Source organism: Erythrolamprus reginae, chromosome 11 (assembly GCF_031021105.1).
Source record: "Erythrolamprus reginae isolate rEryReg1 chromosome 11, rEryReg1.hap1, whole genome shotgun sequence".
NCBI lineage: Eukaryota > Metazoa > Chordata > Lepidosauria > Squamata > Dipsadidae > Erythrolamprus > Erythrolamprus reginae.
Genome location: NC_091960.1, coordinates 10942344 through 10961241, shown reverse-complemented (window position 1 = coordinate 10961241; position 18898 = coordinate 10942344). Strand labels below are relative to the sequence as shown.

Sequence of the window (18898 nt, the reverse complement as noted above, 5' to 3'; positions counted from 1 at the left end):
TTTAAAATACTGCCTTGCAGAACACCATTGTTAACTGAAGCAGGATTAGTGTTCTGTCAGGCTCTCTGGTAGACTCCTCCCAAAAATTCACAGGTACAAATTTCAGACACACACAGGTTTGAAAATTCAAAACAATGTTCTTTATAATGAAAATTCACTTAAACTAAGCCCCCTTTTGGTATAGCAAAGAGCCCTCGTCTCCAAACAAACTGGTAATTTGTACAAGTCCCTTATCAGTTCTGTGATACTTAGCTTGCAGCTGTGAGGCAATTCACAGTCCTTCTTCTTTCACAAAGTGAAGCACACTTTGCCCTGGTTTAGTTTCAAAGCGGGGGGAAATCAGCACACAAAAGGTGAAAGTCAGCAAAGCAGGCACGAAACACAACGATCAGATAATCCTCCACAATGGCCAAACCCACAGGCTGCTATTTATAGCAGCCTCACTAATGACCACAGCCCCACCCAACCACAGGTGGCCTTATTTTCTTTGATAATAATCTCTCAGTTGTTGCTGCCTATGCATCGCTCTCCGCATGCGTGGCTGTATCATTAACTCTTTTTCCAAATCCAAGGAGGAGCTAGATAATTGCTCTCCTTCTGAGCTGTCTGCCACACTCTCCTCCTCCCTGTCACTCATGTCTTCTTGGTCAGAGGAGCCTTCATCAGCAGATTCCACCGGGAGCAAAACAGGCCTGCAGCATGTGGATGTCTCACCCACATCCACAGTCCTTGGGGCAGGAGCTGGGCCAGAGCTAACCACAACAATTAGAGAGCGAGTTCCCTATTTTGACTTTCTGCACTCTATTAGACAGGAAAGCAACAATCCACTTGTGCAAAGGTCCAAAAATGCTGTAAGAGTTTTAAAATATCTTCCAAAGTCTCCTTTGCTGCAAAACACGAGGGCCAGCAAAATGAGAACAGAAAGAAAGCATTCCAAACAATATTATCTGATTTGATTTGATTTTTTTTAAATGGAGGCCTTTCTGCTTCTTCCCTTCGAATGTCTGGAGGTAGAATGCTCCTGTGTATAGGGAGTCAAGTTCTGAAGGCGATGGTCTTCCTCGCCTTCTTCCAAGTCACACTTTGGCTTCTATTGATTGCTTGCGCAAGCCTTGAACTTTGCAACATCTAGATAGCTGTTTGTACCTTTCAAACTATCCTTTGCTGCAAAGCACAAGGGCCAGTTAAATGAGAGATAACAGAGTATCCCAAAGAATGAGGTGCACACAAACACGCACATCGCACAACCCTCTTTATTGCTATGGAATTTGACAGAAATAAGTTTATTCCTGGAGGTAATATTACAATGCAAGTAAATGCTTTGTAACCATAGGGAAGGCTGATGTAAGCCATAATCAGTATGTAATCATGGGTTTGCTAAATGTGCTGCGACCTGGTTGGCTGTAACCTATATATAAAGAGTAACACCCTTGCACGGGTGCGGTTTGTTATAGAATGGTTTGTGCTGGGTGGCTTGTAGTGAGTGGTTTGTTATAGTGGTTGGTGGTTTGTGTTAGTGGTTTAGTGCTTAGTGGTTTGTGGGTGGTTGCAGTGGTGGATGCAATAGTAGTGTATGATAGTTTTGAGATGCTAGAAGGAAATGCTAGAAGGAAAACTAAAATATATACAGTGATACCTCGTCTTGCGAACTTAATTGGTTCCGGGATGAGGTTTGTAAGGTGAAAAGTTTGTAAGACGAAACAATGTTTCCCATAGGAATCAATGGAAAAGCGATTAATGCGTGCAAGCCCAAAACTCACCTTTTTCCAGCTGAAGCACCCGTTTTTGCACTGCTGGGATTCCCCTGAGGCTCCCCTCCATGGGAAACCCCACGTCCGTGTTTTTGTGATGCTGCAGGGGAATCCCAGCAGGGGTATCCCAGCAGCGCTAAAACGGGTGCTTCGCTGGCAATGGAATTCCGGAGGTGGGGTTTCCAGCGAGGGGAGCCTCAGTGAAATTGCAGCATTGCAAAAACATGGAAGTCCTCGAAATCTCACCTACGGACTTCCGTGTTTTTGTGATGCTGCAATTTCACTGAGGCTCCCCTCGCTGGGAAACCCCACCTCCGGACTTCCGTTGTCAGCAAAGCACCCATTTTTGCGTTGCTGGGATTCCCCTGCAGCATCGCAAAAACACGGAAGTCTGGAGGTGGTGTTTCCCATGGAGGGGAGCTTCAGGGGAATCCCAGCAGCGCAAAAATGGGTGCTTCGCTGGCAGCGGCGGCTTGGGTTTGTAAGGTGAAAATAGTTTGGAAGAAGAGGCAAAAAAATCTTAACTTGCAAGAGGTGGCAACCTTCACATGCAGAAATATTATAACCAGCAACAAAGAACATTTACTTCCTCAAGGCCTTTTTTACATGGTGCCTTGCTTAGTCCATTAAATATTTTTATGTTCCCCTGAGTAAAAAGTTCCATGTAATTCCTTAAAAAGCTTAAGGCTTTAATTTTGCAAGAGCCAATACACTCCGGAATAGCTGCCATGGAGGGAAAGAAACTCATGGGAATTCTGGCTGTTTGCAGTCAATGGGTGGATGTTCAGTGCCGGCAGGAGCCTCGTTCTGATAAATGACCACGACCTAAAGAAACATATAATGAGATTTTAAGCCACTTGTTTGCATGCATTTCTCATTTTGTAGCTCAGAATAGAAATTCTCAGCCTACCAACTTCCTGTTGAATGCTTCTGTCATTTCTGATTCCATTCCCAAGAGGAATCTGGATTCTCACTGGAGCATAAAGTTCGACTACTGTAATGCTCTCTACATGGTGCTACCTTTGAAAAGTGTTCGGAAACTTCAGATCGTGCAGAATGCAGCTGCGAGAGCAGTCATGGGCTTACCTAAGTATGCCCATGTTTCGCCATCACTCCGCAGTCTGCATTGGCTGCCGATCAATTTCCGGTCACAATTCAAAGAGTTGGTTATGACCTTTAAAGCCCTTCATGGCACTGGACCAGAATATCTCCGAGACCGCCTTCTGCCGTACGAATCCCAACGACCGATTATGTCCCACAGAGTGGGCATTCTCCGGGTCCCGTCAACTAAACAATGTCAGTTGGCGGGCCCCAGGGGAAGAGCCTTCTCTGTGGCGGCCCCGACTCTCTGGAACCAACTCCCCCCAGAGATTAGAACTGCCCCTACTCTCCCTGCCTTCTGTAAACTTCTTAAAACCCACCTTTGCCGTCAGGCATGGGGGAACAGAAACACCTCCCCCGGGCATGTACAATTTATGCATGGTATGTTTGTGTGTGTGCTTGTTAGTAAATGGGGTTCTTTTTAAACTTTTTAAAATATTTTAAATTTATTTGGATTTGTTACGATTGTTATATTTTGCTGTGAGCCGCCCCGAATCCGCGGAGAGGGGCGGCATACAAATCTAAATAATAAATAAAGAAATAAAGAAAGAAAGAAAGAAAGAAAAAAAGAAAGAAAGAAAGAAAGAAAGAAAGAAAGACATTGCTGCCTCTCTTTAAAGCAGCTGCATCCTTTTCTGGTTTTGCATGGCTGATGCTGCCCCCTAAGTCCCAGAAAGAAATGCTTTATATGCTTTCACATATTTCAGGGATTCTATATTAAGTGTTGCCTGGACCATGTGTAGATTAGGTGGTACCTATTGTGTTGTTGTTAGAAACATAGAAACATAGAAGATTGACGGAAGAAAAAGACCTCAGGGTCCATCTAGTCTGCCCTTATAGTATTTCCTGTGTTTTATCTTAGGATGGATCTATGATGGATCCCAGGCATGTTTAAATTCAGTCACTGTGGATTTACCAATCACGTCTGCTGGAGGTTTGTTCCAAGCTCCACTACTCTTTCAGTAAAATGATATTTTTTTACGTTGCTTCTGATCTTTCCCCCAACTAACCTCAGATTGTGCCCCCTTGTTCTTGTGTTCACTTTCTTATTAAAAACACTTCCCTCCTGAACCTTATTTAACCCTTTAACATATTTAAATGTTTGATCATGTCCCCCCTTTCCCTTCTGTCTATGCAGACTATACAGATTGAGTTCATTAAGTCTTTCCTGATAAGTTTTAGGCTTAAGACCTTCCACCATTTTTGTAGCCCGTCTTTGGACCCATTCAATTTTATCAATATCTTTTTGTAGGTGAGGTCTCCAGAAGTGAACACAGGATTCCAAATGTGGTCTCACCACATGTTGTTGTTGTTGTTGTTGTTGTTGTTGTTGTTGTTGTTATTATTATTATTATTATTATTATTATTATTATTAAACACATTAAACATTTCTTTTATAGCGCACTCAGTACAACGTATGAACTAGAATCTAAGTTTCTTGGTCAGCCATGTTTCCAAATCTGTTTCCTTGGATTAACTAACCTCCTTCCTTTGGAATCTTACCGTTTCTGTGAAGGTATTTCGGCAAAGCATCTTGCAGCCAAAAGACGAGAGAGAGATGGCGATGAAAAACTCCACGATGGTGAACACAAGAAGAATAGCCAAAATTGCTTCCATTATATGCTATCAATGAAGTAGAAAAGAAACAGATTCATTTTTATGTATATATATATAGAGAGGCATATTTATTTCCAATTCTAAAGGAAGGCCTGGATTAGATACTGTATATAGCAGTGATGGTGAACCTATGGCACAGGTGCCACAGGGGGCACGCAGAGCCATATCTGCTGGCATGCGAGCCGTTGCCCTAGCTCAGCTCCAAGGTGCATGTGTGCGCTGGCCATCTGATTTTTGGTTTGCACATAGACTCTGGGAGGGTGTTTTTTGCTTCCAGTGAGCCTTTGGGGGGATGGGGGTTGCCGCTTTTAGCCTTTCCCAGATCCAGGGAAGTCTTTGGAGCCTGGGGAGGGCGAAACATGAGGCTACTGGGCCCAGCAGAAATTGGGAAACAGGCTTTTCTGGGCTCCAAAGGGCCTCTGGGCGGCAGAGGAAGCTGTTTTGGTCCTCCCCAGGCATTTGTTTATGGGTGTGGGCGTGCACTCATTCTCTTTCGGCACCCAAAGAAAAAAAGGTTTGCCATCACTGGTATATAGGCTTCGTCTTGCCTGGCCAAAAAGGAAGATGGCGTTTTGGAGTTGTTGGGTTTTTTTTAAGTTGAGAGCAGTGAGATAACGTTTTTTAAGGATCTCAGGCCAACACCCTCCTAACTGAGTGTCGTATAAGAATTGGGAAGGGGAGGACAGCCCAATCAATGTTGCAAGATTCTATTATTACAGGCATTTCAATAAAATTAGTAGCAGCTTTCCTACAGAGATGATTTCCTAGTCTGTTCTACCCAGTGATGGACTGCCAGACTTTTTACTGCCACACTGTGGACATGACTTATTTTGTGGGTGTGGCTTGATCGTCATTTGACCAGGTGGGAGTGGCTTGACAATCATGTGACCGGGGGTGACTTAAAGGTCATGTGACTGGGTGGGAGTGGCTTACCAACCAACATAAATTTTCAAATAGGTGCCTAGACTCTTTTTCAGTTGATTAAGTCACATTATTTGAATAGACACAAAAAGGACAAGTGATAGACAGCATTATTTGTTGAACAGCACAGTCACATTTTAAGGTTTTATACTGAACCCGCGAGATTCGGTATGATAACAGATTAGGCAGGTAGCTCAATTTTCTTTAATTGCTATAAAAATTCACTTCCAGGGTAAAAACATACTATTTAATTATTTCCTATTTTAAAAGTAATCAAGGATCATATTGAAGTCTAGAGAAGAAAGAACAATAAAAAAACCTATTAAGTATTCAATCAATAGTGGATAAACGTACTACCGCCGCTGCGTTCCCCCACCCCACCCCATGGGGGCAGCAGCCCATTACTAGTTCTTCCTGATGGAGCTGACTAATGCCTCCTGGGTAGCATAGCTAGGACCTAGTCAAGATGGGACCCAGTTCCAACCATCTAGTTTGCTCACAGTCCACACAACAAAAACTGCAAACCACACTTTTGCGGAACAAAAAAAGGTAACATTTGGTCAAAAAAAGAGAAAAGAAATGCCAGACACAACAGTGCAATTAAATCTCTGACGAGACTTTGTTATGTCCCACATAAAAACTGGGCAGAACTTTGGCTGCCCTGATACAGCTACTATTTTAATTCTTGGCCATGCCTTGAACACCCTACTCTTGAAGCTGTTTGGAAAAAAAGATTGGGAGAAAGAAAATTAGAGCGGGCCAAACTCTTGAAACCCCAAGACAACATTTCTGCCCCTTGATTCCATGGTTAAAAAACTCTGAGATATATTTTTGACCCCACCCTGTCCTCCAGAGATTTGCATGTCCAGCTAGAGGTCACCATTTGCCTTCTCTGTCCTACTGAACCCAAGATTTTAGATGAAATTCTGAAAGGTCGCAGTCTCACAGACTTACAGTAGTTTCAAGACACTCTTCAAAATGTTCGTTTCCAGGATGATCGCAGTAGTACATGAAACGATATACACAATGTGCGATTGTGATACTCAAGACTATGATACCAATACCAGCTGTTACAGCACTTATCACATTCATTGCCAGCGTGCCTTTCACCTAGGAGGGATAAAATAAATTAATAAACATATAAAAACAGGCACGCGGGCCAAGAGATACAGCTAGTTTTGAATTCTGAATTTGCTTTAGACTGAAAAGGTGAGACTTTTACTCTCTGTACCAGGGAGGTCAAACTTAAGGCCCATGGGCCTGATGCAATGTTCCCTCTAATTTTTTTTCAGTGTGGGCGGAAAGGTATAATGTCTGAGCGGCAGTCCCTTTGGGACTGGGCAGCATAGAAGTATAAATAAGTAAATAAGTAAATAAGTAAGTAAATAAATAAATAAACAAACAAGGAAAAATTCCCTTTTTTATTAAAAGAAATTAATAATAAAACAAAACCAAAATCTATTACTGTTATTACTATCTTCTCCTCTTTTTCCATCCCTGTCTCCCCCCCCCTTGTGTGTGTGGTGTGTGTGTGTTTGTATGTGAACTCTTGAACCATTTCCAATAACAGGTGAGCTATTGGAAATGGTTCAAGAGTTCACACACACACACACACACGCACACACAAACAGCTGGGGGTTTTTTTCTCTGTTATTATTTGGGTGCTTTTTACCATATGCTTTAAATCAAGAGTCATTTCTCTCTTTTTCTCTCTCCCCCTCTTGCTCTCTCTCTTTTTTCTCACTTTTGCTCTCCCTCTCTTTCTATCTCTCTTTCTCTCTTGTTTTCTTTCTCTCTATTGCTTTCTCTCTCTTTCTCTCACTCTTTCTATCTCTCTTTCTTTCTTTCTCTTGTTCTCTCTCTTGCTATCTCTCTCCCCCCGTTTCTCTCTCTCTTTCTCACTTACTTTCTCTCTCCCTCTCTCTCTCTCTGTCAGGGAGGGGGCTGCGAGAGCGCTTTCTCCGAGCGCTTCGGGAATGCCTGCCCTGCCTCTACTACAGCCCCCTTGCTGAAAGTCCGGGATGAAAGCGCTCTCAGCGAGGAGGCTGCGAGAGGGGCCGGGCGGGCATTACTGAAGCGCATGGAGAAAACCCTCTCACAGCCCCTTCGTTGGGAGCACTTTTGCTGAGCCAGCCCCATCGCAGCTGCCCCTCTGTTCCATCCCCGCCCTCCCAAAGAGTGGGGCGGCCACGTGCTGGCCAATTCCATCCCTCTTGCCAGGAGTGCAGATGAGGATAAGGAGGAGAAGGCGCTGCCACCGCTGCGCGCCTGTGGAAAAGGGTGCGCGGGGGGGTATTTGGGGGCGCGTGCCTGCGCACGGGCGCAGCTTACGGGGAACGCTGGCCTGATGTGCTTGTCTCTGACTGAACATAGGGGAGGGGTTATCTGCAACGTTTAATCTAACGTTTTTTTAGCGAGAACTTCAGATCCTGCCTGGCTTTCCTTGCTATCACTTTCTCGCAAAAAAAGTTCCTTTTGAAATAATGCCTGTTTGAAGAGTTCTCCTTTCTTGAGGAAGGAGGAGAGGCAAGTCCTTACAGCCTCATCCCATCAGAATATTCAATCAGAGTTTGAGACAAACAACCCCTTTGCCAAAACTGGCATAAAAGGACCCACAAAACACCTGGAGGTTTCAAAAAGGGAACTCGAGACAAGAATTTTGTCGGTATCGTATAAAGAAAATTTACATAAGATGTTTTGTCAGTGGCATTATGCTCCAGCACAGTTTAGCCAAAATTCATCCAAACATAAGTAATAAGTGCTGGTAATGCAAACTGCCATAGGTACATATTATCATATTTGGTGGTTATCTCCAGAAGCAGAAATATTTTGGTCTAGGATTCAAAACTGGTGGAAAGAAATGTTAAATATCAATTGGAAATGAAACCAGAAATGTACCTTTAGGGAATAATTAGAGGACAGCATAGATTACTATTTGATAACACATATATTAACATCTGCAAGGTTGGTGTTTGCACAAACTTGGAAAAAAGGAAAGTATACCAAATGAAGAAATAGTGATTAGGAAAATGCTAGATTGTGCTAAATTAAGCAAATTAACATACACATTACAGAATAAACAAAATAAAGACACAGTTTGGGGGAAATTATATAGTTGGATAGAAAAGAAAAAAGAATTGAACTAACGCTTAAGAAAAAGAATGAATCAATGGAAACAGAATTGTAAAGTATTAAGCTAATTCATTTTGTGTTTTTTTAATATCTGAAAGATTGTCTGTATGTTTTGTTTGTTCATTATTAAAATAAAAATATTTTTTTTAAAAAAATACCAGAATTTGGAATGGAAAGGCTCTTAAACAACAAGCCATAATGATCATGAAGCTCCAATTGATGTTAGTGATCCAGAAACATCAGGAATCCACCAAGCTTCTGTTTGGCCACCCAGTGGGTTAGAGCAGCCCAAAGCTTCAGATGAGAGGCTTTTTCAACCTTTCCTGAAGAAGGTAGAGATCAGGGCCAGGATTCCAGAAATGGAGTGTTTCCAATTAAGCCATTAACTTATGTCAAATGGGTTATTTACCAGTGGGATCTTGGGATTCCGAGCAGCTGCCACAGCTACGGATCCAGAGATGATGTACTGGAAGAGAAGGAAAAGCAAGTGAACCACTACGGCTCTATCTCCAGAGAACAACATAGTTATAGGTTATGACCTATAAAGCCCTTCATGGCATCGGACCAGAATATCTCCGGGACCGCCTTCTGCTGCACGAATCCCAGTGACCGATTAGGTCTCACAGAGTTGGCCTTCTCCGGGTCCCATTGACTAAACAATGTTGTTTGGCGGGTCCCAGGGGAAGAGCCTTCTCTGTGGTGGCCCCGACCCTCTGGAACCAGCTCCCCTCCCCCACCCTCCTTGCCTTTTGTAAACTCCTTAAAACCCACCTCTGTCGTCAGGCATGGGGGAACTGATATAACTTCCCCAGGCCTATATTGTTTATGTATGGTATATTGTGTGCATGTTTTTTAAATTATGGGTTTTTAGTTTTAATTGTTAGATTTGTATTCTACAATGTTTTTTCTATTACTGTTGTGAGCCGCCCCGAGTCATGAATGGGAACTGATATTCACAATGCTTATAGGGGCAGTCCTCACCCACCAAAATTGAGATGGGCAACTTGGTGCAGTTATTAAGTGCTATGTGACATGACTGTGCTGACTTATACAGTAGTGCAGTAATGAAAGAAATCATTTACAATGGTTCATGGCACCGGACCAGATTATCTCAGGGACCACCTTCTGCTGCACGAATCCCAGCGACCACTTAGGTCCCACAGAGTGGGCCTTCTCCTTGTCCCATCAACTAAACAATGTCGTTTGGCAGGACCCAGGGGAAGAGCCTTCTCTGTGGCGGTCCCGGCCCTTTGGAACCAACTCCCGCCAGAAATTAGAATTGCCCCCACCCTCCTCGCCTTTCGTAAGCTTCTTAAAACCCACTTCTGCTGTCAGGCATGGGGGAACTGAGATATTCTTTCCCCCAAGGCCTTACAATTTATGCATGGTATGTTTGTATGTATGTTTGGTTTTATAATAAGGTTTTTTTAGTTGTTTAGTATTGGATTGTTACATGCTGTTTTTTATCACTGTTGTTAGCCACCCCGAGTCTGCGGAGAGGGGCGGCATACAAATCCAATAAATAAATAAATTTAATATGTCACCTGAAGCACAAATTCACAAGAATGTGACTTTTGATCTCCCGTCGGCTTCCCCATTAACTTAACATGTGAGAAGCTGATTGTGCAATAGGTGATCTCAGGACTACATGATGCTACAGCCATTATAAAATGCACACCAGGTGCCAAACAATTGAATCATGATCATGGGACCTTGGAGTGACTATGATGGCCAAATGTTTGAAAATTGGTCCGTCCACCGTCTGCCGTCCCTCCATATTGTAATTTGCAATGACCGCTGAATGAGTTGGGAATGAGGAAAGAGAGCCAATGTAGTTACCTGCGTTAATGTTTGCAATCTCTTAGTTCAGTGGTTTTCTAGAATTTTTCTGAAACTTGGAGTTTAAGTTTAAGTTTAATCAGATTTGTATGCCGCCCCTCTCCGCAGACTCGGGGTGGCTCACAGCAATAACAATACAATGTAAAACAAATCTAATATTTAAGTTAAAAAACACCACAAATTAAAACCAATCATACATACTAGCGTACCATGCATAAATTTTATAAGCCTAGGGGGAGGGAACATGTCAATTCCCCCATGCCTGATGACAGAGGTGGGTTTTAAGGAGCTTACGAAAGGCTAGGAGGGTGGGGGCAACTCTGATATCTGGGGGGAGTTGGTTCCAAAGGGTCGGGGCCGCCACAGAGAAGGCTCTTCCCCTGGGTCCCACCAAACGACATTGTTTAGTTGACGGGAGACTAGACATAAGCCACAAAATGAAACTAGCCAAGCTGCTAAACTATAGAACCTTTCACCTAAGGCCAGTTTGCCTTCAGGCTGCTTAGGATATGCACCGGGATCCCTAGTTGTGCTGTTGATCTGTTTTAATACACCATTCTGTAAAATTACCAAGATTCCACTCCAATAAGGCGTCTGTATAATAATATACAAAAAGAGAAAATCATCGGTTACATTGAGCAGGATCCCCAAAATAATTCCTGTGATTCCTATGAATATCTGTGTGATCTGAAAAGAGAGAGGGAAAAAAAAAAGAAATCACAATTTCAGTGATGGTCAGCTTTGGATTTTTTCGATTCCCCTCATCTCTCCTTCTTCCTTCTGCAACGACTGTCCTCCTCCTCCTCTTCCTCCTCATCCTCTCACCCAAATTCCGAGCTTTTATTTCTTTCCTAATTATTTGCTTTTACATTGATTCATATGGAAAAAATGTTTCTAATTACAAACCTTTCTACTTAAGAACCTGGTCAAGTTCTTAAGTAGGGATGCCACTGTATACATGTTGGTAGAAGCTGGTGAAGGAGATGAGCCTGTAGTCTAATGGCTAAGGTGTTTGCCTTACAAGGCAGATGCCCCAGGTTCAAATCCCAGGTTCAAATACCTGATGAAGGCAAATAAGCCTGAAATAGATTTATAGTAGTCTCCCTTCCTTTTCATTATCAGCAACATATGTTATAGATAAGTGTAACATATGTTGCTGATAACGATATAGATATAGATATAGATAGATATAGGTATCTCTCTATATCTCTATATTTCTATATCTCTATATCTCTATATCTCTATCTATCTCTATCTCTATCTATATCTATATCTATATCTATACCTATACCTATACCTATAAGTTCTGCCCGGGTCTCTGATAGGAGCCTCCCGAAAATTCAACGGTACAAATTGCAGACACACACACGTTTGAAAATTCAAAACAATGTTCTTTATCACAAAATTCAAAATAAACTAAGCACTCTTTTTGTATTGCAAAGAGCACTCTTCCCAAAACAACCGGGTAGTCTGTACAATTTCCCTTAAGCAGTCATTAAGTACTTACCTAGCAGCTGTGAAGAAACGTCACACCCCTTCTTCTTCCAACGAAGTGACACACACACACACACACACACACACACACACACGTTGCTCTGCTTTGGTTTCAAAGGCGTAAAAAATCAACAAAGTCCAGAAAACAGCAACACACGATTCCTGACGAACTGCGATCAGATACTCTTTCACAACGGCCAAACCCACACGCTGCCATTTATAGCAGCCAGCAGCCCTAATTACTGGAGCCCCACCCAACCACAGGTGGCCTCATTTTCTCTTGTAATAATCCTTCAGTTGTTGTCTCCTATGCATCACTCTATGCATGCGTGGATGTGTCATTAATTCTTGTTCAGAATCCAAGGATGATACAGATGATTGATCTCCTCCTGGGCTGTCTGCCAAACTCCCCTCTTCCCTGTCACTCATGCTGCCTTGGTCAGAGGAGGCTTCATCAGCAGATTCCATCGGGAGCAAAACAGGCCTGCGGCATGTGGATGTCTCCCCCACCTCCACCTCCACCTCCACATTCCTTGGGGCAGGAGCTGGGCCAGAGCTAACCACAACACCTATACCTATACCAATATCTATATTTAAGATTTTGAAAAAGGAAGATAAAAATTAAGGAAAGACCCCCCCCCCCATGCCCTAGGACTCATACTTCAGCCCTCAAGACCAACTTCCCTTAAGAGGACGGAGGTCATCATTTAACAATCCCATAATCCCCTGCAGGGTGTAGTCTGGGCAACTGAATGCATCTAACAGTGTTTTTAAATGACCAGGTGCCAATGCGGAGTTTTGTTCAGCAAATATATTCTCACTGTGGCCAGAGAGAGAAAGACCTGCCTCTAGCTAGGATTGAACTCACAGCCTCCTGATTGTAAGGTGAGCGCTCCACCTCTAGGCCACTGCACCACCCTTGGCCAATAAAACAAATGAAGAATTTCCACATGTACATAACAAAGAATCTTCATGGTCTTATTGCAACAGAATAGGAGACCAGGGGATATTTCCAAAATGAAAAGACCATCATTCCATTTATCTCCATACTCACCCCCAGAGCTAGAGGTTCACCCCGAAAAAACTTCTTCACTGGGCCTGGAAGATCAGTCTGAGCGGTAGGGCCCAGGTTTAGACTAGAATCCATGTTGGCCTTTGTGAGAATGGCGACTCCTTTAGGCCAGCAAACCCAACACTGCTGGGGACCATAGAACGGAAGGGAAAAGAGAGAGAATGTAGAAAAGAAATTGCTTTCAAATTTTCAAAGGAGTGTGTCAGGGATGTCCTTTTTTCACCTTTGCTCTTTATTTTATGCATCAAAATTTTATTAAGACAAATTCGCAATAACAAAGAAATAACAGGACTTAAAACTAAGGGACAAGAATTTAAATTGCAAGCTTTCGCCAATGACGTTGCTTTTATTATTGAAAACCCTTTACAGGTAGGAGCAAAATTGATGGAGAAACTAAATAGATATGGAGTTCTAGCAGGATTCAGAATCAACAAATCTAAAACCAAAATCATTACTAAGAATACGATGCTGAACTATAAAGAACACTTAGTTGGTAAACTAGACCTGGAAATTGTAGATATAATTGAATACTTAGGAATAGTCGGGGCCGCCTTCTCTGTGGCGGCCCCGACCCTTTGGAACCAACTCCCCCCAGATATCAGAGTTGCCCCCACCCTCCTAGCCTTTTGTAAGCTCCTTAAAACCCACCTCTGTCATCAGGCATGGGGGAATTAACACTTTCCCTCCCCCTAGGCTTATAAAATTTATGCATGGTATGCATGATTGGTTTCTAAATTGGGGTTTTAAATTAACTTAAATATTAGATTTGTTTACATTGTATTATTATTGCTGTGAGCCACCCCGAGTCTGTGGAGAGGGGCGGCATACAAATCTGATTAATAAATAAATAATAAATAATAACCCTATCTGCTAAATGCACCAATATCAAAGAAGATAATTATGATACATTAATGAACAAAAATAAAACTACAATTAGAAAATTGGACCAAGCTTCCAATCTCACTATTAGGAAGAATAGCTACAGTTAAAATGTCTATATTACCAAAGCTGCTATATCTCTTCCAAACAATTCCAATTAGATTAGACGAAACCTTTTTTAAAAAATTAGAAAAACTAATATCCAAATGAAGTAAGCAAAAACTAGAATTAAGACCAGAGACCTTTTGTTGGGCATTTTGCCAAACAATTTTACTAAAAAAGACACATACTTAATTGTACATGTGATAACAGCAGCAAGAATTCTATACACACAAAAATGGAAAGGATCCAAGATTCCATCTGAAGAAGATATACTTAAAAACATCTAGGATTATGCGGAGATGAATAGAATGGCAATGAAACTTAAAGACAAAAGTCTGAATATTATAATTAAAGGTTGACTCAGCCTTTCATCCTTCTGAGGTGGGTCAAATGAGGACCCAGATTGTTGGAGGCAACATGCTGATTCTGTAAACCACTTAGGGAGGGCTGTAAAAATACTATGAAGTGGTATATAACTCTAAATGCTATTGCTAATGCTATAATGTTTGGATGAACTGCAGAAAAAACAATTGCTGCCAACCTGCCTTCCATTGAGGACCTGTATACTGCACGAGTCAAAAAGAGGGCGGGGAAAATATTTACTGACCCTTCACATCCTGGACACAAATTGTTTCAACTCCTACCCTCAAAACGTCGCTACAGAGCACTGCACACCAAGAAAACTAGACACAAGAACAGTTTTTTCCCGAACGCCATCACTCTACTAAACAAATAATTCCCTCAACACTGTCAGACTTTCTACTAAATCTGCACTTCTATTCTACTAGTTTTTCTCATCATTCCTTTCACCCATTTCCTCCCATGTTGACTGTATGACTGTAACTTGTTGCGTATATCCTAAGATTTTTATTAATATTGCTTCTTCATTGCTTATTTGACCCCTATGACAATCATTAAGTGTCGTACCACATGATTCTTGACAAATGTATATTTTATTTTATGTACGCTGAGAGCATCTGCACCAAGACAAATTCCTTGTGTGTCCAATCACACTTGGCCAATAAAAATTCTATTCTATTCTATTCTATTCATCTATGAAGTTTTATAATTGGATAGAAAATGAATATAGTTAGAAACAGTACTAAAGTGAGCACAAAAGTAAAAGATTAGGTGTGATAAAGAAATGAAGTAACCCAGATAACAAAATTAAAATGAGGAGGTAGCATTATTTTTAAAGTGTATACCAATAATTAAAAAACCCATCATAAACAGTTTTTTAAATATTATAAAAGAGAAAAAGAAAAGAATATAACTATTATAAACAGGTTTTTTTAAGTATTGTAAAAGAGAGAAAAAAAGAATATAACTATTTAGTAATATACCATCAATCTATTTAATATAAGATTAATGGAGTTGAAACCACTCAAGGGAAGGTTTAGAGAGAGAAAGAGGAAGTAGTTTGGAGATGGAGGGGAGAGAGGAAGGAAGGGAAGAAGGGAAGGGAAGTAGATGGAAGAGTTACAGAGAGTGAGAGGGGCGTGAGAAAGAAAAAGAAGACTACAGACGGACAAATTTATTGATATGATAGAGGTTCAAATAAGTAAATATAAGAGATTAGATAGAATTATGTAACTATGTATGTTATTGACCTTTTTTTTCCAAAGGTAGATGCACTGATATATGGATGAATGTGGAATTTAAAAAATATTGGAAACATTAAACGCAGCTTGCTCCCCCTTTTTAGCAACTCCCCAAGACTTTCTCCACCTCTGACATCAACAGTTCAGAGGTTGAATCTCCTTAATCCGGACCCCATCTCCCCACCCCACCACCGCTGGACAGATTGGTGCTCCGAAGACTTTTATGAAAATATTTACTGACCCCTCGCATCCTGGACATAAACTGTTTCAACCCCTACCCTCAAAACGTTGCTACACAACACTGCACACCAAGACAATCTGAAGTTAGTTGGGGAAAAGATCAAAAGCAACATGAGAAAATATTATTTTACTGAAAGAGTAGTAGATCCTTGGAACAAACTTCCAGCAGACATGGTAGATAAATCCACAGTAACTGAATTTAAACATGCCTGGGATAAACATATATCCATCCTAAGATAAAATACAGAAAATAGTATAAGGGCAGACTAGATGGACCATGAGGTCTTTTTCTGCCGTCAGACTTCTATGTTTCTATGACACAAGAACAGTTTTTTCCCGAACAACATTACTCTACTGAACAAATAATTCCCTCAACACTGTCAAACTTTTTACTAATGCTGCACTTCTATTTCTACTATTTTTTTGTCTCATCATTCCTATCATCCATTTTCTCCCACTTAGGACTGCATGACTGTAACTTGTTGCTTGTATCCTAAGCTTTTTGTTAATATTGATTGTTTCTTCATTGCTTATTTGACCCCTATGACAATCATTAAGTGCTGTACCTCATGATTCTTGACAAATGCATCTTTTCTTTTATATACACTGAGAGCCTATGCACCAAAGACAAATTCCTTGTGCATCCAATCACACTTGGTTAATAAAGAATTCTATTCTATTCCATTGGCGCAAAGGCGAATTCAACCCCGTTATTTCATCCATCTGCTTTCGGGGCGCAGGATCTATTGAACACCCACCCACTCCCCAAAAAAACCCCGAATGGAGTTGGAAAGGCGCAGATTCCGAAGGGGGGAGAGAAGGGGGGAAGCAAAAAGCGTTCATCTGAAAAACTTACTGCAGTGACTACAGAAAGTTACTACATTGCCTGGATTCAGCTGCTGGATTTACAGGATCAGCTGGGCTAAGCGTGAAAAGTCCTCCCCCGAAAGCCCCTCGGAATAGGAAAAGGGGAGCTAGCCGGCTGAGGTTGACCCACCCGCTCCCGCTTGGCTTTGTACCCTGCGTCCTTCCCCCCCCCCTCCGACGTTGCTGGACGCCAGCCCAAGAAGGACACGAGGTAACTCACCTAACTTTGGGGTTTGGTCCAAAGCCTGGCGTTTCGGCTCCTTCCTTTCTCAAAGGCAGGCGAGCGAGTGATCTCTGCTAGGGAGCAGAGCGGGTTCTTCTGTAACGCCAAGTTCGAAGGAGGTCTCTTACCCTTCCTCTTCTCCGCTTCCTTTGACGAGAGTCTATTAAGGGAATAGCTTGCGCCAGCATAATCTTTGCAACTGCAAGACACATCGGAGCAGCTCAGCATCTTTTTAAAGCTCCCAAACTTTTGTTTTGCTCTAAAGAACAAGGAATCTTGTTGGGGACTTTGGTAGCATTAAAATGAATCCTCTGGGATTTGGGTGGCATATAAACCCAGATAGATGGATGGATGGATGGATGGATGGATGGATGGATGGATGGATGGATGGATCGGTGGGTGGGTGGGTGGGTAGATGGATGGATGACAGAGAGATAGTAGCATGTGAAATATACTGTCAGTAGATAGATAGATAGATAGATAGATAGATAGATAGATAGATAGATAGATAGAGAGAGAGAGAGAGAGAGAGAGATAGTAGCATGTGAAATATACTGTCAGTAGATAGATAGATAGATAGATAGATAGATAGATAGATAGAGAGAGAGAGAGAGAGAGAGAGAGAGAGATAGTAGCATGTGAAATATATTGTCAGTAGATAGATAGATAGATAGAGAGAGAGAGAGAGAGAGAGAGAGAGAGAGAGATAGTAGCATGTGAAATATACTGTCAGTAGATAGATAGATAGATAGATAGATAGATAGATAGATAGATAGATAGATAGATAGATAGATAGATAGATAGATAGATAGATAGATGCATGCATGCATGCATGCATACATACATTACATGCATATGTATGTATACATGCATAAATATACAAATATATACTGCTCAAAAAAAAAATAAAGGGAACACTCAAATAACACATCCTAGATCTGAATGAATGAAATATTTCTCATTGAATATTTCATTTGCACAACTATTCCATTTGCACAAAGCATGTGAAATATACTGTCAATCAGTGAGTCTTCCTAAGTGGACAGTTTGATGTTACAGAAGTTTGATTTACTTGGAGTTATGTTTATTAATTTATTAATTTATTTATTTATTTATTGGATTTCTATGCCGCTCCTCTCCGAGGACTCGGAGCGGCATAGTTGTCTTGTTTAAGTTCCCTTAATTTTTATTTTTTTAGCCGTGTGTAAACATATGAATACATAAGCATAAGTAAATAAATGTCAAATCAAATCTTCAGAAGAGAGAAAGGGAGAAAAACCTAAGGTATCCCAAGGAATTTTGTCTGATCTGAATGTTGTTGTTGTTGTTGTTGTTGTTGTTGTTTTAAAAATAGACTTTTCTGCTTGGTCTCCTTTGAATGTCTGCGGGCAGAGTGGTCCTGTACAAATTTCTCAGAAAGTGAGCATTTCCTCCTCTTGAGTAAAGATATAAGTAAAGGTACCCCTTGCCTGTGTGTGCTACTTGTTCCCAACTCTAGGGGGCATTACAAAGCCAAAGAGCCAGTGCTGTCCCAAGACGTCTCCATGGTCATGTGGCCGGCATGACAATAGCCAAAGGTGCACAGAACGCTGCTACCTTTCCACCAAAGGAGGTCCATATTTTTCTACTCACATTTTTACATGGTTTCAAACTGCTGGGTTGGCAGAAGCTGGGACAAGTAACGGGAGCTCACCCTGTTACGTAGCATAGTGCTAGGGATTCGAACCTCTGCCTAAGAACGCCTCTACTTACAAACTTTTCTAGATAAGAACTGGGTGTTCAAGATTTTTTTACCTCTTCTCAAAAACCATTTTCCACTTATAAACCCGAGCCTCCGAAACTGTAACCGGAAAAGGCAGGGAGAAGCCTCCGTGGGGCCTCTCTAGGAATCTCCTGGGAGGAAACAGGGCTGGAAAAGGCAGGGAGAAGCCTCCGTGGGGACTCTCTAGGAATCTTCTGGGAGCAAACAGGGCTGGAAAAGGTGGAGAGAAGCCTCTGTGGGGCCTCTGTAGGAATCTCCTGGGAGGAAACAGGGCTGGAAAAGGCAGGGAGAAGCCTC

The 18898-nt window shown here is 41.8% G+C and overlaps 1 protein-coding gene across 1 annotated transcript; it reads right to left on the bottom strand.

Moving 5' to 3' along the window:
• Window positions 1–2149: 2149 nt before the first annotated feature.
• On the bottom strand, window positions 2150–16907 carry LOC139173957 (membrane-spanning 4-domains subfamily A member 4A-like). The gene is made up of 7 exons (XM_070763930.1): window positions 16837–16907; window positions 12910–13050; window positions 10932–11048; window positions 8932–8988; window positions 6345–6500; window positions 4356–4475; window positions 2150–2576 (listed from the first exon to the last, which is right to left on the bottom strand). Exons 2-7 carry the CDS (start codon window positions 13000–13002, stop codon window positions 2496–2498), a joined length of 624 nt encoding a protein of 207 aa, XP_070620031.1. The 5' UTR covers window positions 13003–13050; window positions 16837–16907; the 3' UTR covers window positions 2150–2495.
• Between the last annotated feature and the right edge of the window lie 1991 nt (window positions 16908–18898).

What these genes read in the sequence shown, in the direction of transcription:
- LOC139173957 (XM_070763930.1), bottom strand. Translation starts at nt 13,002, where the DNA reads ATGGATTCTAGTCTAAACCTGGGCCCTACCGCTCAGACTGATCTTCCA. An exon ending in GGAATCCCAAGATCCCACTG is followed by an intron (nt 6,501 to 8,931) that starts GTAAATAACCCA and finishes TATCCCTCCTAG; the next exon opens with GTGAAAGGCACGCTGGCAAT. An exon ending in GAAATACCTTCACAGAAACG is followed by an intron (nt 2,577 to 4,355) that starts GTAAGATTCCAA and finishes ATGTTTCTTTAG; the next exon opens with GTCGTGGTCATTTATCAGAA.